At 43.9% G+C, this 26739-nt stretch overlaps 1 protein-coding gene across 5 annotated transcripts in view; it reads right to left on the reverse strand.

The window, feature by feature from the left end:
• Positions 1 to 26739, reverse strand: part of rbm19 (RNA binding motif protein 19) — a 436673-nt gene that overhangs the window by 197477 nt on the left and 212457 nt on the right. For all 5 annotated transcript variants that reach the window (XM_072496461.1, XM_072496480.1, XM_072496442.1 and 2 more), the window contains one exon: positions 18533 to 18653. In XM_072496461.1, coding sequence (XP_072352562.1) covers positions 18533 to 18653 — 121 coding nt within the window. The remainder of the gene's footprint in view (positions 1 to 18532; positions 18654 to 26739) is intronic.

Below are 26739 nucleotides of genomic sequence, written 5' to 3' on the forward strand. Positions count from 1 at the left end.
CCTCCATCCCCCAACAGTGCAAATGAAAACCTTAACTCACTCAGCTCTGCCACTGGTCCCAAATCAATACAGATGGGAGGGGGATACTTTAGTACATGTGACAATAAATCAATCAATCAAACTACTTCACCAAGAATCATGCAATTGGAATTTAAGCAGTTCCCCACATTACAGTAGCTAACTCTCTATTAAGTGACTCTAAGATTTTGTCTCCACTATCCTACACTAAGAGTGTTGATTACTCTGCTTGATAAAGTATATCCTAATATTAATCCCACATTTACTGTTGCCTAGTTTACATTTTTGTGCCTCTTCTTCTTATGGTCAAAATTCACCTAAAAAATACAGAGTACTATCTCATGAGTGTCCCTCCTTTAATTTGGAACAGCCAATATATTTCAAGGCTTTGGCACAACAGCCAACCTTTGAACACCCAAGGGATGGGCCCCTGCTCCGGGCACATGTCCGCGGCCGGGGTTTGATGGCGTTCTGCAGGACTCCCCCCCCCGCCCACACCGTCCGGGTGTGCGTGGGCAGGGTGTGTCGGGTGGGGGGAGGGTCATGACCCCATGTCTGGGGGAATGGGGCATGGGATGGGTGGTCGGCCCGAATCGCGGAGGCATCATACTGGTTGTGGTGAAGGTTTTTAAATTTGTCTCGGACAAGTGTACACCACTACCCCATTCTCGCACTCTCCCTCCCTCGCCAACGCCCCCCCCCACCCTCCCCTCTTTACTCCCTACCTATACCCCCCCCCCCCCCCCCCCCCCCCCAATGTCCTCTCAGTGATCCTCAACGTGCTTGGCCTTCCTTGCTGTACCGCCGTGGATAGGTGTATCCGCAGGACATACATCAGAGGTGGAGGCAGCCAGCTGCTTACCACGTCCACTAGTCTTCGATGACCCTAGCGTCCTCTGGGCCTGGAGGGCCCCGGCGCACTTGACGGTGGCATATGCACAGCCTTGCCACCCTATTATGGGTGCTGAATGTGAGACACGGCTTCGTCAGAGGGGTGGAACTTGGGGAACTGGTGGCCACAGTCACCGGTCAATAGGATGGGTCCGGGTTGTCACCCAACGCCCACTCCTCTCAGTCGGTGCCCATGGGGCCTTGGGGTTCACCTTAGAATGAAGGGACAGCTGGATTGAGCCCTTTCTGCCCCTGCACCATCTGGCCCTGCCAACCTTGGCAGCTCCCCAATGTCTGCATCATACTGTCGACGTGCTTGGCGATGCACCTCCGTGGCTGGGGACAGGTTCTGCAGTGCCTCGGCACTTTCCACCTGCGACAAGGACAAGCTCCGCAGCCTCTCGGTCGTTCCCATCCAAGACCAGGATATGAAGGTCCGCCTGGTACTGGGTACTGTCACCCAGCGAGTCGGACAGTCTACCGAGGTCCTCAGCCATGGCCGCCACCGACTGCACCATGCCTTGGACACCTCCACTAATGCTGACATCATGCACCAGGCTCGCCACTGCTGTCGTCACCCTAGCAGTGTTGGCCTCGGTGCCACGCATTGCCGGTACTAACCCATGCACCTGTAGCCTCTGGGGCTCCAATCGGCTATGGACCTGGAGTGTCGTTGACATCTCTCTCTGAATATCATGGCCGCACCCTAACGTCTGCATCAGCTCTGGGTAAATCTGTTTCAGAGGCTCAGCATCTGACTGAGATCCGGCTGGGTCCTGGGATCCAGCAGACCTCCCACTTCTGTCTCGCCTGGATGTTACTGCCTCCACCTGATCCTAAGCGTCGGTGACTGCTCTGTCCTCGGCCACCCCTGCAACCTCCGGGGCCCGTTCCTGGAAGGTGGTGAGGATTCTGGCACCTGGCACCCCGCCGACAGTCTGGGCACTCTCTTGATGTTTGTGGGACACTTCTCCTCCGGAAACACAGAGAGGCCATCATGAACCACACGTGTAGTTTAGTGTGGTGGTGGGTTGGGGGTGAAGAAAGGGTGGGTTCACTTTGGGGTGGGAATGTTTCAGGTGGGGGGTGCCAATTCACATGTGTGGCCCGATATAGGCCGTCGAGCTTTTCGCAGCACTGGAGGCTTGTCTCCTGGTCACGCCGTCTGAGCCGACGGCTGCTGCCACTTATCCCAAGTGGCACTGGCTGCCCTGTGGCTCACTCTCTGGGATCCTCGGCGAAACAGGACATCCCTCCTGGCCTCGAGCGCATATAAGAGCATCCCCGGGTCTGTGTCTTCAAATCTTGGGGCCGGTCGTCTCGGCACCATCGCTGCGAGCTGAGTGGGGTTGGTTGTGCAAGAGCTGTTTAAGTGCTGCTTGACCTCTTTAGCGGGGAGCTGGCAAATGCAGTCCACCCAGTGAAAGGGCTGGGTTGTATTGCGTTGCCAGCTCACTGGTCCGAGCGCCGAGATGCTCACGTCAGTTTCCGCTCGCTACCACACTTAGAAATCTTTCCGGAGAATCGAGCCCCAAGTGTACAGATCAATCTTTACAATTTTGAAATGGCTTGACTGCCTCGTGTCTCGGTGGCTAAAGCGACACAATACTGAATGTGTGGTCTGAGCAATCTAGTTTCAAGAGATCCTCTAACTTATATTTCCAAGTATTATAATTCAACCTCCTGCTTCCTAATAACTTGTCGCAAAGTGTTGAGTCTGCTCAGATGCTGAGAATTCTTTAAAATCCATCTGTAACTAGATGTGCAAATTCAGGGAAGACAAACCACCCATTTTTTTTCGCAAGTGTACAATCCTTATTATCCGGAAGTAATTCCATCTGTGACTGTTATGTCCACTTAGATATTTGGGTTGACTCATTTTGAGCATCACATACAGCTGCCCCAGTACATTATCAGAAAATCTGACCACTTTGCCCTGAACCCTTGAATCCAAATTGTCAATGTAAATTAAACATCACTAATTCTTGGGGCCTTCCACTAAGAACTTTTTCTTTACCCTTGTGTTGCCCCCTTAGCAGACACCTCGCACTTGCAATCGATTAATTTCTTAACTTCCAGGCTTTACCTGAAATGCAAACTGATTTAAATTTACATCTGGACCGTTCACACTGAACTTGGTAAGTCTTGACATACCACATAAGGCTTTCTGCAGTCTACTTGGAATTTGGAGTATGCGTAATTTCATGGCCATGGAAATAGTGAAATACAACATCATCCATAAAATGAACTTCCAAAGTATTTTTCAAAACAAAGTGTAGATTGTTAATAAAATATTGATTTTTTAACATCTCGCCTTGATCAATGTGATGAAAAAGCACTTTACATTCTTCTTTCTGTGATCATGTGACAAATCCAATCATTTTCTCACTGAACAAGTCCATCCTTTGTGTGGCACACAATACAGGCGATATCAGTTTGATTGAAAACAAAACAGTGTTTAGGTATTAATTAAAATAACTTGAACATCATGGACTAAACAAATATAAAAGCAAAGTAAGTTTCAGCTCAGTTTGGGGGAAGCTTGTATGTAAATGGCAGTAAATTGAATTATTCTTTTTGCAAAGTAGATTTTTTGAAAGAAAGAACTCCATCGATTGCTATGCTACTTCAGAATCACAAAATGAATGTAAATAGTCTGCAGAGGTTACTGCTCAAAACAAAAAGCAAATGAATGTGATCTCAATGTTTAAGAGAGCAACTGCTACCGATATAAGACATAGGAGCTGAATTAGGCCACCTGGCCCATCGAGTTTGCTCCCCCATTCAATCATGGCTGATATTTTCTCATCCCCATGCTCCTGCCTTCTCCCCATAACCCCTGATCCCCTTATCAATCAAGAACCTATCTTTTTCTGTCTTAAAGACACTCAGTGATTTGGCCTCCACAGCCTTCTGCGGCAAAGAGTTCCACAGATTCACCTTCCTGAAGAAATTCTTCCTCATCTCTGTTTTAAAGAGGGCAGCACGGTGGCGTAGTGGTCAGCATTGCTGCCTACGGCGCTGAGGACCCGTGTTCGAATCCCGGCCCTGGGTCACTGTCCGTGTGGAGTTTGCACATTCTCCCAGTTTCTGTGTGGGTTTCATCCCCACAACCCAAAGATGTGCAGGTTAGGTGGCTTGGCCATGCTAAATTGCCCCTTAATTGGAAAAAAATAATTGGGTACTCTAAATTTATATTTAAAAAAAAAAAATCTGTTTTAAAGGATCGTCCTTTTAGGCTTAGATCGTATCCTCTGCTTCTAGTTTTTCTTACAAGTGGAAACATCCTCTCCACGCCCACTCTACCCAGGCCTCGCAGTATCTTGTAAGTTTCAATAAGATCCCCGCTCATCCTTCTAAACTCCAACGAGTACAGACCCAGAATCCTCAACCGTTCATCATACGACAAGTTCTTCATTCCAGAGATCATTCTTGTGAACCGCCTCTGGACCCTTTCCAATGCCAGCACATCCTTCCTTAGATACGGGGCCCAAAACTGCTTACAATACTCCAAACGGGGTCTGACCAGAGCCTCATACAGCCTCAGAAGTATATCCCTGGTCTTATATTCTAGCCCTCTTGACATGAATGCTAACATTGCATTTGCCTTCTTAACTGCCGACTGAGCCTGCACATTAACCTTCAGAGAATCGTGAACAAGGATTCCCAAGTCCCTTTGTGCTTCTGCTTTCTGAAACATTTCCCCATTTAGAAAATAGTCTATGCCTAAATTCCTCCTTCAAAACTGCATAACCTCACACTTTTCCACATTGCATTTCATTGGCCACTTCATTGTCCACTCTCCTAGCTTGTCCAAGTCCTTCTGCAGCCCCCTTGCTTCCTCAGTACTACCTGTCCCTCTACAGATCTTTGTTTCATCTGCAAACTTAGCCTTCAGTACCTTCTTTCAGATCATTCATGTATATTGTAAAAGTTGTGGTCCCAGCACAGACCCCTGAGGCACACCACTAGTCACCGGCTGCCATCCTGAAAAAAGACCCCTTTATCCCCACTCTCTCCCTTCTGCCAGTCAGCCAATCCTCTATCCATGCCAGGATCTTACCCTGAACATCATGAGCTCTTAACTTATTTAACAGTCGCCTATGCGGCACCTTGATATAGTAGGAGTACAGCCGTGAAATAGACACACATTGTACTATTTATGCCATGATAGACATGTGATGGGTGTTTAATTTCACTGTGACTCAGGTAGACCCTTGAGATGTTGTTTGATAAAATGTTAAGATGCTATGTCAGACAAACGCTCCGTATTTTGAAACCGTGTCCAGTTAGCATTTACCAGACTGTTATGAAGGCAATCATCCAAGTTTGCTCTTCATACTAAATTTCATTATTTTATTGTTAACTAGTTCATTCTCCATAGCACAGCAGAGGCAGAAAGAGCAGAAGTAGATGAGTAAGCAAGCAAAATTTTGTTTAACAAAAGACAATAATTTCACTGGTGCATAGCTCCATGTATCCACGAGTAGGTTTCACGTGGGTGTGGTTATTTCATTTCACTGTACATAACATAAGAACACAAGATAAAAGCAAATGACTGCAGATGCTGTAATCTGAAACAAAAGCAGAAAATGCTGGACAAAGCTTAGTCAATTCAGCCCCTCAAGCTTGCTCCGCTATTCAATACGACCATGGCCTCAACTCCACTTTCCTGCCCATTCTCCATAATCTTTCAACACCATCTCCTCCTGAAATTTACTCTGTCCCGGCATCCACCGCACTCTGGGGTAGTGAATGCCAGATTCACAACCCTTGAGAGGAATAATGTCTCCTCATCTCGGTTTTAAATCCGCTAACTCTTATCCTAAAACTCTGACCTCTCGTTCCAGATTGCCCCACCAGAGGAAACATCTGCTCTATGTACAGTTTGTCAATATCTTTTAATCATCTTATATACCTCAATTTGATCTCCCTTCATTCTTCTAAACTCAAGAGAGTATAGGCCTAAACTGCTCAATCTCTCTTCATAAGACAAACCCCATTTCTCTGGAATCAATCTAGTGAACATCCTCTGAACTGCCCCCAATACAACTACATCCCTCCTCAAATAAGGGGACCTAAACTGTACACAGTATTCCAGGTGCGGTCTCACCAATGCCTTGTACAGTTTAAGCAACACTTCCTTACTTTTATACTCTATTTCTTTAGCCATAAATTCCAAAATTCCATTTGCCTTCCTTATTACCTGCTGTACCTACATGCTAATTTTCTGTGATTCATGCGCAAGGACACCCAGGTCCTTCTGCACTGAAGCACTCTGAAGTTTCTCTCCATTTAGATAATAAGTTGCCTTTCTACTTTTCCGACCAAAGTGGATAACCTCACACTTATCCACGTTAAACTCCATCTGCCAAATTTTGGCCTACTCACCTAACCTATCCATATCCATTTGTAAATTTCTGATTTCCTCATTGCAGCTCATTATCCCACCTATTTTAGTCTCATCTGCAAATTTGGCAACAGTACCTTCTATGCCTGCATCCAAGTCATTAATATACATTGTAAATAGTTGGGGCCCGAGGTCCGAACCCTGTGTCATTCCACTAGTTACATCTTGCCAACCAGAAAAAGACCCATTTATCCCGACTCTCTGCCTTCTGTCGGTTAGCCAGTCCTCTATCCAAGCTGATAAATTAACCTAACCCCATGTGATCTTACATTGCGTATTACCTTTTGTGTGGCACCTTATCAAATGCCTTCCGCAAGTCCAGATGTACATCTACAGGACCCCCCATTATCCACTTGGGTTGCTACACCTTCAAAGAACTCCAACAAATTAGTCAAACACTCTTTACCCTTCATAAAACCATGCTGACTGATGGATTGACTTTGATGGACTCTGGCGTTTTGACTTTCCAGTGTCCTGTTATTACTTCCTTAATAATGGATTCTAACAATTTCTCAATGACAGATGTTAAACTAACTGGTCTGTAGTTTCCTCATTTCTGCTTCCCTCCCTTTTGGAGCATGGGTGTTACATTAGCCTTTCTCCAATCCACTGGAACCTTTCCCACATCCAGGGAATTTTGGAATATTACAACTGATGGATCCACCATCTCCGCTGCCACTCTCTTAAGACCCTAGGATGTAGGCCATCAGGTCCTGGGGATTTGTCTACCTTCAATCCCAATAGTTTGCTTAGTACTTTTCCCCTATTGATGATGATTGTTCAGTTCTTCCCTTTATATTACCTCTGCTTTAGCTGTTACTATTGGGATCTTACTGGTGTCTTTCACTGTGAAAACTGAGGCAAAATATTGATTTAGTGTCTCTGCCATTTCTGTGTTCCCCATTATTAACTCCCCGGTCCCATCCTTCAAGGGACTATCATTTACTTTAGCTACTCGCTCCCTTTTATATACTTAGAAGCTTTTGCTATCTTTTTAATATTTTGCGCTAAGTTTCTTTATAATTTTCCTTTTCTCTTTTTATTATTTTTTTAGTAACCCTTTGTCAATCTTTAAAAGTTTCTCATTCTTCCATCCTGCCAATGGACTTTGCAATATGGCATGCCTTAATTTTTGTCTTTTATGTTATGTTTAGCTTCCTTGCTTAGCCACGGATGTTTTTTTCCCTCCTTTTACAATCTTTCTTCCTCTCTTGAATATATTTTAGTTAGGATGAATTCATATCTCCTTAAACAACTGCCACTGCTCATCAACTGTCCTACATTTAGTTTCTTGCCCAGTCCACGAAGGTCAAATCTGCCCTCATGCCCATGCAATTACCTTTGCTTAACCCCAGAATACTAGCCTTGGACTCCAGTTTCTCGCCCTCAAATTGAATTTGAAATTCTACAATGCTATGATCACTCTTCCTGAGAGAATCCTTAATTATGAGATCATTAATTAATCCCCCCTCATTACACAATACAAAATCCAGAATAGCCTGCTCCCTGGCTGGTTCCACAACATATTGCTCCAAGAAACAATTTCTAATACATTCAATGAACTCTCCCTCGAGGCTACCCTGGTCAATTTGATTAATCCAGGCTATATGCATATTAAAATCACCCATCATTATTTCCGTACATTTCTTACAAGTCCCCAGTATTTCCTGGTTTATACTGTGCCCCACTATGGAACTATTATTTGGGACCTAGAGATTATTCGCAGGGATTTCTTTCCCTTGCAAACTGATTCCACGTCTTGATCTCCATTTTTCATTCAGCACTGATCCCTTCTTTTACAATAAAGCTACAACACCTCCTTTCGGCCTATCCTCCAGAAGTACCCTTGGATATTCAACTCCTGAGTACCCTTGGATATTCAACTCCTAGACTTGGTTTCCCTGTAACCAGGTCTCAGTAATCACCACCAAATGATAGCCTTTTTTCTTTGTTTGCGCTGTTAACTCATTAATTTTATTCCAAATGCTTTGTGCATTCAGATAAGTTTGTTTTATTATCAAATTTCCCTACACTTGTCTGATTCTTTGGTGCAATATGACGTGCACTTACTTGTTCTGTTCCTTCCTTTTATCTTCTGGTACAATGAGCTTCATCACTAACCTGCACTCCTACCTTCACCTTGAACTTGGATTTTCTAATGTTACATGCAACTGAACCCTCCCCCTCACTACTTGTTTCCTCTAGCAGAAGCAGGAATATTTCTCCTCTTCTGGTGTGCTTGGTACTCAAGGCCAAACAACATCAATGGATTTTTCTTTTCCAAATGTTTAGAGTTTTCTCTGCATCCATTTGAGATACTGCTTGTTACTAAGATCCAAGCCGAATGGTGAAATGATTTTCGTTATTGAGAGTTTATTGACTTGTTCAGTCTTTCAGTTCTCCTCCCACTCAATCCAGTGTCCCAGCTATCCCCTATTTCTATTTGCTCAAAGGCAGTTAATATCCATTTCTCTTAACCATAATAATATAATTGACGTGAAATTAAAAAACCATAACAATATAATTGTTGTGGCTTTAAAACTGCTGAAAATAACATCCGAGGACTAGGCCAAAACCCAGGACAGGTGATGCAGTTCCTGGGAGATAGGTGCAATTACCAGAGAAGGCAATCAAGTTGATTATCTACCTGTAATATTTATAATCTGCAGACCTGGAGGTCAGTGATAAATCTGAGGCTCTGACTGCCCTGTGTGACTCAGACCAATTGTGGTGCTGGGTCCAACCTACTGTAGATTACCCCTTGTTTTCCTGTCTGCTTTCTAATCATATCTCATTTTTGCTGGAAGTAACTCGACCAGTTAGCTCACCACTCAGCAGATGATCAGGCATTTACCTACACACAAAAAACTTGATCAGGCCAGGCTGGATGGCAAATTCAAAAATACAGTAACCCAACAGCACGCCTGGGTCAACTAGAAGGCAAAGAAACAGGGATAAAACATAAGAAATGAAGCTGCAAGCAAGGGGGTAAGTATAGCTTCAAGATGTATCACTGAAAAGCAACAGTGGAATACTTCTTTTAAAGGAAATAAAATGGTCAACTTCAATGTTTTATAGGATAATACAACTCTTTTAGACTGAGATTATGTTGTGTCATATTTATCTGGATTCAAAATAAAATGGCAAATATGAATTGTTAATCACTTGTTGTTCAAGTGATTGTACTTGTATGGGTTATTGACTATAATTCACCAACTCTGAATTCTTGTTTAGTCGTGCTAATAATAATGCACTATATCATCTTTTTCTGCTCCAGACAAAATTAAGATGCAACATGCAAGCTTTTAATTATACAATAACTAATGAGTGTTATGGGCGAGGCGTTTTCAGAACCCCAAAATGTATCATGGAGTCCAACCAACCTCTTCCTTTAATTGATTTGTTGCTTTTCCGAGCACGCGGCTTTTTCCTAGGTGTGGGATAACAATTATGGACACAGGGTTTTTAAACACAAAACACTGATTATTCCATGAACTCAACTTCACATCTTAAATAAACATTGGATCTCTTAACACCCCTTACTTCAAAGATAACTCAGAAAATAGTGCAACAGTAAATAATTCCTTAAAATGTTCCTTCAAACTGCCAAGAGACATAACACCTTTAAACAGTATCACATCAGGTTAAAGGATATATATATTTTCTGTAGAATGGCAGAGACTGTCGCAAACTGGCTTTCTACTTTTAAACTGCTCTCTGCAAAACCAGACAGGCACTTTTTAGCTGCTCTCAGCAAAACCAAACTGCAAAACTTGCAGCTCTCTGGAAACACACAGACACTGCTTTTTAAACTGAAACTAAAAACCTGCAAAAACAAAACTGCAAAATGGCTGACCTACATGGCCTAGTTTATTGCAGTGAAAACATCTGAAACTTTTCATTTCTTTTCCACCCTCCTGGATTTCTTTTTTAATCTGAGGTACACTCTCTTTATTGTCTCCCATCAGATCACCTTTACCTTTACCACTTGAGTATTTCTCATGTCCCCAGTTTCTATCCCTAACCGGCTGAAACTAATGTCGGAAACCAATCTTTGATTTATGAATTAATTCATAATCATCTGCCATTTCCGCTGCTAATCTCGCAGTTTTAACCCTCTGTTCTTCCACATGAGTTCTCACTACATCAGGAATTGAATTTTTAAACTCCTCCAAAAGTATAATTTCTCTCAGAGCTTCATACGTTTGGTCTATTTTCAAAGCCCTTATCCACCTATCAAAATTACTCTGTTTGAGCCTTTCAAACTCCATGTATGTTTGACCAAATTATTTCCTTAAATTTCTAAGCCTTTGCCTGTAAACTTCAGTTACTAGCTCATATGCACTTAAGATGGATTTCTTCACCTCCCAATACGTTCCAGATACCTTCTCCGGAAGTGATGTAAACAAATCACTAGCTCTACCGACCAGCTTTGTTCGAATCAGTAACACCCACATGTCCTGTGGCCATTTCATTTGTTTAGCTACCTTCTCAAATGAAATGGAAAAGGCTTCCACTTCCTTCTCGTCAAACCTTGACAATGCTTGGACATATTTAAATAGATTCCTACCAAGCCTTCGACTATGACGCTCTTTCTCACTATCCTCATCACTATCATCCAACTGTACGTTTCCCTTTGCGTCTGCCAATTTTAACTGACTTTCATGTTTCATGGCCATTTTCTGAAGTTCAAACTCCCTGGGCGCGATTCTCCGCTCCCGCGCCGGTTGGGAGAATCCCCATGTGCGCCATTTTTCCCCGCGACGCCGGTAGATTCACCCAAGCGGCGAGAACGGCCCCGTCGAGTTCTGCGCGGCGCAGGCCGGAGAATCGCCCGGGACACCCAAAATGGCGATTCTCCGCTACACCCGCTATTCTCTGGCCCGGATGGGCCGAGCGGTCTGCCCAAAATGACGGCTTCCCGCCGGCGCCATCCACACCTGGTCGCTGCCGCCGGGAACAGCGCGGGAACGCTGAGGGGCCGACCTGTGGGGGTGCGAGGGGGGTTCTTTCACCGGGGTAGGACTCAAAAGCGGTCTGGCCCGCGATCGGTACCCACCGATCGGCGGGCCATCCTCTCTGAAGGAGGACCTCCTTTCCTCTGCACCCCGCAAGATCCATCCGACATCTTCTTGCGGGGCGGCCTCGGGGAGGACGGCAACCACGCATGCGCGGGTGACGGCAGTTACGTGGCGTCGGCTGGGTCATTTACGCGGCGCAGCTTTTACGCGGCTTCAATTCCCGGCGCGCGCGGACGCCGCTGCTTTCGCGACACCCCCCCCCCCCCCCGAGTTTCTCGCGACCCCGATCCTAGCCCATTTTCGGGCCCTGAATCGGTCGAGATCGGGCCGTTTCGTGCCGGCGTAAACCTCGACGGCGTTCACGACGGCGTGGACACTTAGTCGCGGGAGCGGAGAATCGCGCCCCCTCTCTATCTTTTTCCATGATCTGTATCTCCCTTTCTTTTTGTTCTGCTAGGGCTATTCTTTCTTTTCTCATTTCTTCTCTCTTTTTCTTTTTCCTCTCTCTCTCTTTCTCTTTCCTCTCTCTCACTCTCGTATGCCAGCCGCTTTAATTCTTTCTCATGTTCCATTTGTCTAATTTGCAACTGAATCTTTGTCATTGCCAATGAGTCAACCTCTATCGCAGGCAACTTTAAATGCTTAACCACCGCCATAATTACCTCATCTTTTCGCATTTTGTCAGGTAATGTTAACTGCAATGTTCTTGCCAAGTCTGCTCTTCGTTTCTGTCCGTAAGGTACTACGTGTAACCTTCTCCACCCCCAAAAACTTCTGAGCTTCTGAAAGAGCCATTGTTCACAACACTCTCCCCACTTAAACTAAAATACCACACCGGAAAAGCAACAATCCTTAACTGTCTTTAAGTTCACAAAAGCCAATCCAATAGATAGACTTTTATCCCCCTCGAGCCCCCAAATGTCATGGGTGAGGCGTTTTCAGAACCCCACAATGTATCATGGAGTTCAACCAATCTCTCCCTTAAATGGATTTGTTGCTTTCCAAGCACGCAACTTTTTCCTAGGTGTGGGATTACAATTATGGACACGTGGGTTTTTAAACACCAAAACACTGTTTATTCCATGAACTCAACTTCACATCTTAAATAAACATTGGATCTCTTAACACCCCTTACTTCAAAGATAACTCAGAAAATATTGCAACAGTAAATAATTCCTTAAAATGTTCCTTCAAACTTCCAAGAGACTTAACACCTTAAACAGTATCACATCAGGTTAAAGGATATATATATTTTCTGTAGAATGGCAGAGACTGTCGCAAACTGGCTTTCTACTTTTAAACTGCTCTCAGCAAAACCAGCCAGGCACTTTTTAGCTGCTCTCAGCAAAACCAAACTGCAAAACTTGCAGCTCTCTGGAAACACACAGACACTGCTTTTTAAACTGAAACTAAAAACCTGCAAAAACTAAACTGCAAAATGGCTGACCTGACCTCAGCCCCACCCACTCTCTGACATCACTGTTTTCTTAAAGGTACATTGCTTAAACATCTTGTCTTAAAGGCACTCTCGCATGACATGAGTCTGTAGTTACATGGATCAATGTTGTCACCAATTACATGGTTCTTTTCTAATCCACAAAAAGTTCCTGAACATTTGAACCCTTCAAGAAGACACTCAACAAATCTCATCCTAATTTAGTAACTTGGGCAAATACTGTCTGCTCCAGGTTTGTTTGGTCCTTTGACATTATCTAGAAGTCATTACATCAAAGTTACTAAACCCACTTCGATTATACTCGGTAATCAAGGTTATGCTATTGGAGCAAATTAAAGTGATTGCTTAAAATAATTATTTTGTGATCCTCAGTTTCAGCACGGTGTGCATCTTTAAGCTTCAAACCTCTTATAGTATTGAAAATAATTTTTGCTGTTATGCCCAGTGACTGTAGCCATGCTCATTTTCAGATTCTACTTTTCTGTACAATTTCATAACTTTTGTTTCAAATATTTCTGCATTTGCACTAGTAGTTTTCTTGTGAATTTCTCAAAATCCTGAGCATTCCTGTACTAAAACTGCCCACTATACTAGGATCAATCTAGAAACCAAAGGTAATCTTTCCTTTCTCCATTTCCAATGGTATCCTTAAACTCCCTCCGTACTCATCTTTAACAAATTTCTGTCATCAAAATACAGACCATCTGTTCAATTACTATTGGTGCTTCCCTGCCTTCGCCTTGCCCACCAAGCCAATCATTCATCCCAGGCACCAGCCCCTTCATTACCCACTCTAACCCCAGTGCCGAACTCTGGCATCTCTCCAATTTCTCTCCCTGCCCGTCATTGTTATTGTGGGTTTAACTGGGATTGGTTGGCTTTTGCTCTAGAAGAGACAGTGCTGGAGGCAAAGGCCATTTGTTCAAAAACTTGTATTTACATGCTATTTATCACGGTTAAATATGACTACGGCTCGAGCTACTTTCTGAGATGCTTTACACTCATCTCATCTCATAGCAAGTGACATAACTAACATAGCTCCTTACGCACATGCTCAGTAGCTATCATTAGAGTTAACCTTTTACTCTAAATTCTTGATCATGAGAATTACCTCTTGCCTGTTTGACCATGCTGATTAAATTGGCAACTAGCAAACTTCCCTTCTGGTCACATACGAGTTGCAATTGTGTTTCTCTCTTCTCAGCTGCTTAACCCTTTCCCTTTCAAACCTGTGGTCATAAAAAAACTCACTTCCAAACTCCACCTTCTTTTCTTCTCTAAAGGATTCCTCCAACATCAGGTCATCAGCCATCCTGTACAACAAAATGATCAAGGATCCAAAGACCATGCTCCATGAATAGGTCTGGATTCATCATTCTTCCTTGACTGCTTTCCAACCTATGACATAGTCAACTACACCAACACATTTACTCCATGATTCAACCTGGAGGGACTGCTGGTACTTGATTCCACTTATATCCAAGAATTGAAGGACACATCAACACAGATGGTTTTTCCTCCCACACTATTATTTCTGAAATTAGGGGCTGTTTAGCACAGGGCTAAATCGCTGGCTTAGATAGAGTGTATTTGGATTTCCAAAAAGGCACAAAAGGTACTACACAAGAGAATAACTTATGGTGACGGAGGTGATATGTCAGCATGGATAGAGGGCTGGTTAACTAATAGGAACCAGAGTCTGGATAAATGGTTATTTACAGCTTTTTAAAAAAGAATTTACAGTGCAGAAGGAGGCCATTCAACCCATCTAGTCTGCAATGGCCCTTGGAAAGAGCACCCCACCCAAGCCCACCTCTCCACCCCATCCCCGTACCCCAATCACCCCATCTAACCTTTTTTTTGGACACTAAGGGCACATCTTTGAACTGTGGGAGGAAACCGGAGCATCCGAAGGAAACCCACGCAGAAACGGGGAGAGCATGCAGTCTCCGTGCAGACAGTGACCCAAGTGGGAATCGAACCTGGGACCCTGGAGCTGTGAAGCAACTGTGCTACCGTGCTGACCCCTACAGGGTCAGACTACAATGGATTAGCAGTCCATCGCCTTAACCACTCGGCCACCTCGTCAAACTGGCAAACTGTAACCAGTGAAGTGCCACAGGGATCAGCGCTGGGCCTCAACAACCCAAAATCTAGATCAGGTTTGTCCACCACATGTGCCGAAGGTGGCCTGCACGCTCCCACAATGTGGCTCCAGGAGGTAGTTTTCAAAATGCCGATAAGCGGAGTGGAGGATTCTGAAAGAAATTGCTCCTCGAATCACAGGCCGTTTGTCTCCCATGTTTGCTGCTGATAAGACAGCAAATGTGGAAAGAAGCAGTGGTGATTGGAGGAGGAACAACACTGGCCGCAGCGAGCGAGAGAAGAGAGAGAACGCGAGAGGGGCCTGTCAAAGCTAGAGGGCTGCGTGGTAGAGAGAGAGAGAGAGTGGGATGACTGCGTGGCAGAGAGAGTGAGTAAGTATGGGAGGGCTGCATGGTAGAGAAGGAGAGAGTGGGAGAGTGTGTGTGAGAGAGAGAAAGGAAAAAAGATGGAGTGAGTAGAGAGAGTGAGTGTGCGTGTCTCACATGCACTCAGGATTCCACACACCCGTACCCCCACACACCAACAAACAATCACACACTCGAATGGTGTTCTTTATTAATTATCAATTTATTGTTTTGACACTGCAGGACTTTTGCAGCCTCTGGCAGGAATTGCGATCTACCATGGGGGCTAGGAGCAGAAAATCCCACCGTCATTTCATGAATGTAATGGGGGGGGGGCGGGGGGGGGGGGGGGCCTGATGACAGAATTCCGCAATTAGTTTCGGCATTCTCCACAGAGTGGGGGAAAGAGGAGAGAGACAGACATACTTGCATGAAAGCAGTTCAGAGAAAGTTCACTAGGTTCATTCCTGGGGCGAGGGGTTTATCTGATAAGGAAAGGTTGGGCCTATATTCATTGGAGCTTAGAAGAAGGAGAAGTGATCATTGAAACATAAGATTATGAGGGGAGTCAACAGGCTAGCTGTTTGAGAGGATGTTTCCCTCGTGGGGAAATCCAAAGTTAAAGTGTCTCCCATGTAAGATGCAGTTGAAGAGGAATTTCTTCTTTCAGAGGATCATTAATGTTTGGAATTCTCTTCCCCAATGAGTAATTGGCTATGCCATTGAATATGTTCAAGACGAAGCTGGATTATTTTTTATTTTAAAACATTTTTAAAAAGAATTCTCCTACTTTTTCACATTTTCTCCCACATTTACATCCATCAACAATAAACAATAATCAGCAAGATATGTCAGTCCCCATAATAACAACGATCCCATCTACCCACCAACCCCCAAACCTCAACCCGCATGTTTACATAAACAAATGACAAAAAGGAATCAGGGATTACCCGCAGTCACCCTTAATCTTACACAGCTCCCCCCCACCCACCCCCGGTCTCCAGCTCCTCCCGTCCACTGCCTCTTGTAAAACTCCTCCTCCCAACCTCGGTTCCTTCCCCCCAACTTTCCACCCCGGCTAGACCACTCGGACCCTGTTCTGCCAGGCTCCGATGGCCGCAGCCCCTCCCCCCACCTCACTCCCGTTCGCTGGCCGGGTGGAGGCCCCCGCCCGGGTCCCTTTCCCACTTGCCCGGCCCTAGGAAAGCCCAAAGATCCACTTTTAGCACACAAACCCTGCATTATCCACCTACACCCCAAAGAACCCTCATTTCGAGTGAAAGTCCCGTCCCTTCCCTTGTCCAAATATATACCAGATTGGCTCCTTTAGTCTCTACACCCGCGCGCAGTGATACAAAAAAGAAGAAAATACAGTCATGAGGTTACATCGGCACATGGCCAATCCTCAATTTGTCAGTTCTGCCACAGTCCTTCTGCTTTCACAAACTCCTCCGCTGCTTCCACCGTTCCAAAATAAAAGTCCCTGAGCTTGTAAGTCACCCTCAGCTTCGCTGGATATACAATGCCGCACCACACCTTGCTAATGTACAGTGCCCTCTTCACCCGGTTGAAGGCAGCCCGCCTCCTTGCCAGCTCCACCGTAAAGTTCTGGTATACACGTATACCAGCTCCAGCCCACTGCACCACCCGCTTCTGCTTGGCCCAGCTCAGGACCTTCTCCTTCACACTGTACCTACGGAAGCACAGAGTCACTGCCCTTGGCGGCTCACTCGCCTTTGGTACAGGCCTCCACGACCGATGAGCCCGATCCAGTTCATATCGGGAGGGATCCTCCCCGTCCCCCAATAGTTTTGCCAACATCGTGGCAAAATACTCAGTCGGCTTCGGTCCTTCAACTCCTTCGGGCAGCCCCACAATTTTCAAATTCTGTCGCTTGGATCTGTTTTCCAGGTCTTCCATTTTTCATCGCAGATCCTTGTTAGTATCCATCACCTTCCGCATCTCTTTCCCCATCGAGGCAAATTGATCACCGTGCTGCAATGACGTCTCCTCCACTTCCTTCAGCGCCTCCCCTTGCTCTCGCACCTCCGCCACTGTGCTCGCCACCTCCGTCCTCACCGGGGAAACCGCCTCCTCCACCAGCACACTCAAAACCTCCCTCATCTCCTTCCTCACCGTCTCCATGCATTTCGCAATCTGCGCCAACTGCTTTTCAAATTCCGCAGCCATCATCTTAGTTATTTCTTCAGCCGTAAGCAGTGCGGCCTTCCCTGGTGCTCCAGCCTCCATTTTCCTTGGTGACCTTTCCACACCCTGACGGACCTTCAGCTGTTTTTTTCCCGGCGTTTTCTTGCCCACCCTCGACATTTTTGTTTGTTCTTTTTTTCCTCCTGTGTCTTCACTGTGCCTCCTCCGTGCCTTCTCCCTGCTTCTGCCGCCTCCGTGGACCCTGGGACCGGGCTTAAAGCCCCGAAAATGCCGTTGCCGAACGGGAGCCCTCCATTGTGCGGCCGCCTCTCGCCCGCCGTCACCGGATGTCACGAAGCTGGATTATTGATTGACAAGCGAGTCAAGGGTTATATGGGCGCGGCAGTATTATCAAGGCCTCATCAGATCGACCATAATCTTCCTGAATGGTGGTGCAGACTCCAGGAGCTGAATGGCCTACTCCTGCTCCTATTTCTTATAACACACAGATTAAAAACATTTTCATGAATTCGGTCTGCTGGGGAGATTATAAATGCACTAGCAGAATTAACACCAGGTTTGAGAGGAGCAAATGTCAATCATATCAAGAAGAAAGAAATACAAGAGAAACAATGGAATCTGGAGAGATGCAAGTTGATGAAACATGACTTTGAAATTCACATTAACTTTGAATTGTAATATGATTGAATTCTAATATATTTGTTGCAGGCTCAGTTCATCTTTTTTTTTTTATAAAAGTTACCACATATCAGATTTTGCCCATTGCTATAAAGTTATGTTGTGATGAGCAATAATATACAAATTAGAATTCAAAGAAAATAACATGTTAAACATCTCCTGCTGGGTTTTAGAACTCAACTCATTTCCCTTCTCCACACTTTGAGGATAAAAGTTCTAGTTTTGAGTAAGAGATACTTTTATGAAATGGTTTCATTGCGAAATGTATACATTCTGCATTCGTGGTAAAATACACAAAATCACCAAGATTAATATTTACCATCAGTGTTGCAATGTGACTTGAGACAATGAATTGTTTAAATACTCCATATTTTGTAATGCATTTCAAACTTAAATTTCATCGTTTAAAATATTAATTTGCAATTCGAAGGCTATTTACCATAGTAATGTTCAGCTGTCTTTCTGCGTAACATCTCCACTGTGTCTTCAGAGTCTGCCCATTCTAGTACTAATCGCCGACCGTACAAGTGAGTGCTGTGGCAAAGGGCATTAAAGGCTTTCTGAAGAACAGAAGGAAATGCCTATGAATATTTTTGAATTACAAACAAAATGTATTTATGTCAATTACAGTTGTTTATCATTTGTAAAAGAAGTTTTTGTGTAAATGTAAACAGCAATTAAATTATAAATTGCTGACTTCCAAGTGTTTATTTAATTCAACACATTGCTACACTAATTGGGTAACCTCCTTAAGTGTAAACATAGCATGTAAAACAGCTGTGCTAGTTGAACTGCTTGGTGTCATCATAGTACAAACATTCCTTTTCACCACTGCAGATAAGACATTCTATTAACAATTTATCTCGAAGTATTGGAAACTAAATGGTCTGAACAATGACAAGATACTGCAAACCATAGGAAGAGAGACAAGATTAAAACAAGAACTCTAAGAAGTTCTCAGAATTAGAATCCTTAGAGTTAGTGGAAATTGAACTTATGAAGCTGGAATGACCAAGAACCATGTCAAATAAACTATATCATCTGGTAAAATATTTTCCACTATTCATAATTTTGGATAGCGCTAGACACGAGTATCATGCACGTTCTTTAATTAGACCTATGAGACAATGATCTGAGACAATGGTCAGGAGGCAATGAGCATGGGCGGTATGGTGGCACAGTGGTTAGCACTGTTGGTTCACAGCGCCAGGGATCCAGATTCAATTACCGGCTTGGATCGCGGTCTGTGCAGAATCTGCAAGTTCTCCCAATGTCTGCCTGCGTTTCCTCTGGGTGCAAGCAGTGTTTATGTAAGACTATTTGTGACACTAATAAAGATTGTTATAAGATTTAAACTTGTTAAAAAATTAATTAAATTTTAAAAATGAATCCCTGTGACAGAAAGAACATCTTTGTCACCTGTCAAATAGATGGAGAAAGAGGTTTGGCTAGATAAATTAAGTGTGTGAACAATTGTATTTTTTGCACCACAGCAGAATACTGTGCATAGCAGTTTCCATCCTTATCTCAGGCTCCACTGAGGCCAAAGAAGTGAGAATGTCCAGAGGAGGTAGTACAACTTCAAGGCACTTTCCCAATGATGCAGGGATCTATAGGAGACTAGTGGAGGTTCTGCATAAGGCCACCGGTCATGAAATTACAGACTTAGTTTTTAAAAACTTGTTTACGGGATGTGGGAGTCGCTGGTTAGGCTAGCATTTAGTGGCCATTCCTAGTTGCCCTTCAGAAGGTGGTGGTGAGCTGCCTTCTTGAACCGCTGCAGTCCTTAAGGTATAGGGAAACCCACTGTGCAGTTAGGGAGGGAGTTTCAGGATGTTGTCCCAGCAACAGTGAAGGAACTGCAATATATTTCCAAATGAGGGTGGTGAGTGACTTGGAGGGAACCTCCAGGTGGTGGGGTTCCCAGGTATCTGCTGCTCTTATCCTTCTAGATGTTAGTGGTCACGGGTTTGGCAGGTGCTATCTGAGGAACCTTAGTGAGTTACTGCAGTGCATCTTGTAGATGGTATACATGGCTATCACTGTTCGTCGATTGTGGAGGGTTTGAATGTTTGTGGAAGGGGGAGCAATCAAGTGGACTGCTTTGTCCTAGATGGTGTTGAGCTTCTTGAGTGCTGTTGGAGCTGCAACAGCGGTGAGTCCCCAAGGACCACAGGCTGCTCTCCACTTTGAGAGCGCTTTCAGGTGTTCATTTAAACTGAGGGTCACCACACCTCAGGCGAAAGGCAAGGTTGAGAAGGCGGGGCCTTCATGAATAACCTCAGCCAGTATGGGAATTGAACACGCACTGTTGGCATCGCTCATCACAAACTAGCCGTCCAGCAAATTGTGCTACTGACCTTCACAAGATATTTGGATTGCCAGCATTAAAAAAAAACAAAAGTGTAAAACCTCCAAAGTGATAATGTTATCAAGTTGCACTTTCTTGAAACAGGCCTCTGAAACTGACCAAGTTAGGTTGCTCGTAAAATTGCTGATCGTGACAGATGATGCTTAAAGGTTTAAGTACTGCCTCAAGTCCTTTACCTTCTGCAACTGTGGCCACACTAAATTGGAACTAAATACACCGGCATAGAACGTGGAGCTGTTCTGCTCAAGGAGTGGGTTCAGCTCTGTAAGCTGGCTTTGACAGCAATTTAATTAGATTCTCCAGATCGCTATAACAAACCAAATCAAATTAAAACTCAGACCTGCTTCAAATCCAGTCCAAGCATCTCAATGCTTGATTAACAACCTGAAATTGTCTTAGCTCCTAAGCCAGATGTTCACAGCAAGTTTTTCTAGAAGAGGCATTGCATTTAACAGAGCCAAAAGCTTATCCTACATGTTGCAAGAGAAATTGGAACTGAGTGGTTAAGCATGGACTTCAATGCTTTAAAAACTTTTTAGTCCAATCAGCTGTTCAAATTTTATTTACATGGATCATTCAAACAAATAGAACAACGTGCTTTCAGGTTGTGTCATAAAATGAGGCCATGTCTCAAATATAATTAGAGATAACTAGAAATAATACAAGATACACATCATTCGGCGCAAGATTGTAACAAATGGCTACATTTTCCTCCATTAAATTGATAAAGTTTTGCCCACTGTTGTATACTCACATCTATCATTTAACATTAGCCAAGACGAAAAAACAGACTCTCGTTCTAAAAGTTGTGTATTGTGGTAAAGACGGAATTGAAAACGTGTATTCCGATTTGAGTTTCAGGTTATATTGTTGGATAATATTTGGTTTTGTTTATAACTTCAAGTAATTTAAAATAAAATGTGCATTTTGTACAGCAAATTAAAATTTGAATACATAAATGATAATCCCAAAAGATTTTCAGTGAACAATGTTAGAAGAAAGTCATATCAGAAAGTGAAATCTTTTTATAAATAACTGCACCAAACAACATTAGAGAGAGAGAGAGAAATAGCAACAAAGAAAGTCATAGTAATTTTTATGGGTTTAAAAGTATTACGTCTCATATTCCTAAAATATGCCTGTTGCACAATGTAAAAGTAAATTGAGGGTTACACATAATTAGATTTGCCAACTGGAGCTGGAGGCATTCCTGGAAATTTCATTACAAAACTACCTACCCAGTAACACAGCAGTCTTTTCCCATCTCCAATGCTTTTACAACAAATAAACAAGTGTTCAAAGGGGAAAAAAAACATTACTTTCGATCCCCCTATTATTTCTATTTGGGTTGTTTGCAAAATATCTAAGAGTTACAACTAATCACTGGAAATTCCAGCAAATCCTTTAAGAATGCTCCTTCGCAGCAGCGGGGAGGCAGCCTTTATTGGCTGGCTGCGGGGTCTTCTGGCCCCACCACTGTCAGTGGGATTTCCCATGCAACTGGGAAACCGGCACCGGGGGGGGGGATTGGCATTTATTTATTTTTATTCTTTCATGGGATGTGGACATTAATGGGAAGTCCAGCATTTGTTACCCATCCTTCAATACAGTTAAGAGGCAACCACATAGTTGTGGGTCTTGAGTCACAAGATCGGGTAAAAACAGCAGATTTCCTTCCCAAAAGCACTTTAGTGAACCAGATGGATTTTCATGACAATGGATGATATTTTCATGGTCATGAGACTAGCTTTATATTCCAGATTTTATTAATCAGCCAAATTTAAATCCCACCATGAAGCCATGCCTCCAAAGCATTAGCTTGGGGCTCTGGATTAGCCCAGTGATATTATCACTATGTCTCCTCTAAATATAAATGAATCCTGAAAATCAATTGTGCATCAAACTTTTGAAAATCATCAATGCTCACCAATTCCATTTAAAGTGACTAATAGTACTTTAGAATTAAAAGCACATTTTATGGGTATTAATCAATTATTTGCAAAGTACTTGCAGCTTACTTTTCGAATGCAGTCTTTCCAATATTTGAGTTGATAACACAATTCACTCACATATAGTTAAGCCTTTTTTTGTTCATTCTTAATAAATCAGACAAATGACGGATCCAAGTCACTGACTTTCTAACACTGACCTATAGACCCAAGAAAAGCAATGTAGACATGCACTGGTCACACTATCGGAGGGAAAGAAATCCCTATTTACACCCTGATGTTGAAGGAGAAGCAATATAAAATTCTGCTTTGTTTGGGGTGGGATGTGCGGAGGCTAATCACATCCCCTGAAATTAATTATGTTCATGCATAGCACACGCAAATGTTTGAAAAAAGCAGCTCAATTGTTTTGCGTTCGAGACTTCCGGGTGCGGCTATGCAGAGCTAGGTCGCATGTTCGGTAGCTCCCGCTTGGAACAGACTTTTGGGCTCTTTACAGGGCCCCCACGGAATTTGTTTGACATTTCCCGGTGTGGGAAGAAGATTGCAACATTCCCCCAACAGTGTCCCCCAGGAATGGTATGTCTCTTGGTTACCAGACCCGGCAGAAACAGTAAAAGATTTGGCTTAACTGCAGGATAAACAAAGCCTCTTCTAGCATGCAGGCGGGGGAAGGGCATGCTTAAAGCTGCAGGCTGACTTGAGGGCCTTTATTAAACGTGAATTCTAGCAGCAGCGAGAACAATTGTGAAAAGATCTACCAATTTTCTTTTAATTTACCTGATGTCAGCAGAGCTTCACATCTATATATTTGTCCCCCTAGACATTCTTTTCTATCTGCTGATTTTACTTCAATGAAGGTGCGAATCATTGCTTTTAGCGTAATGCTAAAAATCCACTTGTTATAACTTGAAAGGTTTACATTTATCACCTAACTCAACTGAAACCCTCATCCATGCTTTTCCAGATGCTTACTAAGATGGTTAATTTCAATGAAGGTGTGAGCCATTGTTTTTAGTTTCATACAAAAATCCTGTTTGTTTGCTAAGCCTGTTTGGAAGAAGGTATGTGCATTTTATAATCCTGCTCTTTGCAGCTGCTGTTAACCCTTCATGGGATCTTTCCGTGTATCCTCTCATGTTTCTCTCAGACCAGATATTGCCAGACTTCCATGTTTCAAATGACACATCTTTCCATATTTTCAATTACACCCTGCCTTGACATTTGAAACATAACTATATCTTTTAGTCAATTATCCCCCCATCTAATTGTACTGACCATCATATATCCCCTATCTTTGTCATTTGTATGCACATGTTGTGATTTTAAATTGTACACGGAAATCAATTTGTAAATTTATCCATCTCACAGACGAGTGTCGATAGACTTGTTCTTCCCTCAAGTCCAATTACCCTGAACCATAGCTGCAGCCGCTCAGGAAGGTAACATAATAGCTATATCCATGTGTTCTACTACCTCCAAAGCATTTTATTTCCTTGGGGTAGCAGCATCGTAGAAGCTTCCTCATGTCCCTTAGAAACAGCACACAATTCAATCCATCAGTACCCAAAAGGATCATTTGTCCATCACTAGCTGTTTAGTGTCCCATTTCTCCGTCATCCAAACTGCTTTCCGTGTCTCATTGGAATGGTAAATTATGATATCATGTACCACCCACTGATTCCCTTGCTTTATTAATTGAGAAGGTTCAATCGATCCTGCTTCTATCCCTGACTTTTCCCCATTAATGTCTAACATTGTCCTGAACAATGTATGTCTACCAGCCCCTGGTGTACATGAGAGAATATCTTGTTCTGTGGGAATGAGAGAGACTGTGTGTTGTCTCCAGGTGCCAGGGTCCGTGATGTCTCGGATCATGTTTTCGGGATCCTTAAGGAGGAGGTGGAGCAGCCCCAAGTCGTGGTCACATAGGCACTAACGACATAGGTAGGAAAAGAGATAGAGATGTAAGGCAGGAATTCAGGGAACTAGCGTGGAATCGTAGAGCTAGAACAAACAGAGTTATTATCTCTGGGTTGTTACCCGTGCCACGTGCTAGCGAGATGAAGAATAGGAAGAGAGAGCAGTTGAACATGTGGCTACAGGGATGGTGCAGGAGGGAGGGTTTCAGATACCTGGATAATTGGGGATCATTCTGGGGTAGGTAGGACCTCTACAAATGGGATGGTCTACACCTGGACCAGAGGGGTACCAATACCCTGGGGGGGAAATTTGCTAATGCTCTTCGGAAGGGTTTAAACTAATTCAGCAGGGGGTTGGGAACTTGAATTGTAGCTCCAGTATACAGGAGGTTGAGAGTAGTGAGGTCATGAGTAAGGTTTCAAAGTTGCAGGAGTGTATCGGCAGGCAGGAAGGTGGTTTAAAGTGTGTCTACTTCAACGCCAGGAGCATCCGGAATAAGGTGGGTGAACTTGCAGCATGGGTTGGTACCTGGGACTTCGATGTTGTGCCCATTTCGGAGACATGGATAGAGCAGGGACAGGAATGGTTGTTGCAGGTTCCGGGGTTTAGATATTTCAGTAAGCTCAGGGAAGGTGGTAAAAGAGGGGGGACGGGTGGCATTGTTAGTCAAGGACAGTATTACGATGGCAGAAAGGACGTTTGATGAGGACCCGTCTACTGAGGTAGTATGGGCTGAGGTTAGAAACAGGAAAGGAGAGGTCACCCTGTTGGGAGTTTACTATAGGCCTCCGAAAAGTTCCGGAGATGTAGAGGAAAGGATTGCAAAGATGATTCTGGATAGGAGCGAAAGCAACAGGGTAGTTGTTATGGGGGACTTTAACTTTCCAAATATTGACTGGAAACTGGAAAATAGTTTGAGTACTTTAGATGGGTCCGTTTTTGTCCAATGTGTGCAGGAGGGTTTCCTGACACAGTATGTAGATAGGCCAACAAGAGGCGAGGCCTCATTGGATTTGGTACTGGGTAATGAACCAGGACAGGTGTTAGATTTGGAGGTAGGTGAGCACTTTGGTGATAGTGACCACAATTCGGTTACGTTTACTTTAGCGATGGGAAAGGGATAGGTATATACACCAGGGCAAGAGTTATAGCTGGGGGAAAGGCAATTATGATGCGATGAGGCAAGACTTAGGATGCATAGGATGGGGAAGGAAACTGCAGGGGATGGGCACAATTGAAATGTGGAGCTTGTTCAAGGAACAGCTACTGCATGTCCTTGATAAGTATGCACCTGTCAGGCAGGGAGGAAGTGGTCGAGCGAGGGAACCGTGGTTTACTAAAGTAGTTGAATCACTTGTCAAGAGAAAGAAGGAGGCTTATGTAAAGATGAGATGTGAAGGTTCAGTTAGGGCGCTCGAGAGTTACAAGTTAGTTAGGAAGGACCTAAAGAGAGAGCTAAGAAGAGCCAGGAGGGGACCTGAGAAGTCTTTGGCAGGTAGGATCAAGGATAATCCTTTCTATAGGTATGTCAGGAATAAAAGAATGACTAGGGTAAGAGTAGGGCCAGTCAAGGACAGTAGTGGGAAGTTGCGCGTGGAGTTCGAGAGGAGAGGTGCTAAATGAATATTTTTCATCAGTATTCACACAGGAAAAAGACAATGTTGTCGAAGAGAATACTGAGATTCAGGTTACTAGACTAGAAGGGCTTGAGGATCATAAGGAGGAGGTGTTAGCAATTCTGGAAAGTGTGAAAATAGATAAGTCCACTGGGCCGGATGGGATTTATCCTAGGATTCTCTGGGAAGCTAGGGAGGAGATTGCTGAGCCTTTGGCTTTGATCTTAAAGTCATCTCTGTCTCCAGGAATACTGCCAGAAGACTGGAGGATAGCAAATATTGTCCCCGTGTTCAAGAAGGGGAGTAGAGACAGCTCCGGTAACTATAGACCAGTGAGCCTTACTCTGTTGTGGGCAAAGTCTTGGAAAGGTTTATAAGAGATAGGATGTATAATCATCTGGAAAGGAATAATTTGATTAGAGATAGTCAACACGGTTTTGTGAAGGGTAGGTCGTGCCTCACAAACCTTATTGAGTTGTTTGAGAAGGTGACCAAACAGGTGGGCGAGGGTAAAGCAGTTGATGTGGTGTATATTGATTTCAGTGAAGCGTTTGATAAGGTTCCCCACGGTAGGCTATTGCAGAAAATACTAGGGCATGGGATTCAGGGTGATTTAGCAGTTTGGATCTGAAATTGGCTAGCTGTAAGAAGATAGAGGGTGGTGGTTGATGGGAAATGTTCAGCCTGGAGTTCAGTTACTAGTGGTGTACCACAAGGATCTGTTTTGGGGCCACTGCTGTTTTTCATTTTTATAAATGACCTGGAGGAGAGCGTAGAAGGACGGGTG

The sequence above is a fragment of the Scyliorhinus torazame genome, chromosome 1 (assembly GCF_047496885.1).
Source record: "Scyliorhinus torazame isolate Kashiwa2021f chromosome 1, sScyTor2.1, whole genome shotgun sequence".
Taxonomy (NCBI): Eukaryota; Metazoa; Chordata; class Chondrichthyes; order Carcharhiniformes; family Scyliorhinidae; genus Scyliorhinus; species Scyliorhinus torazame.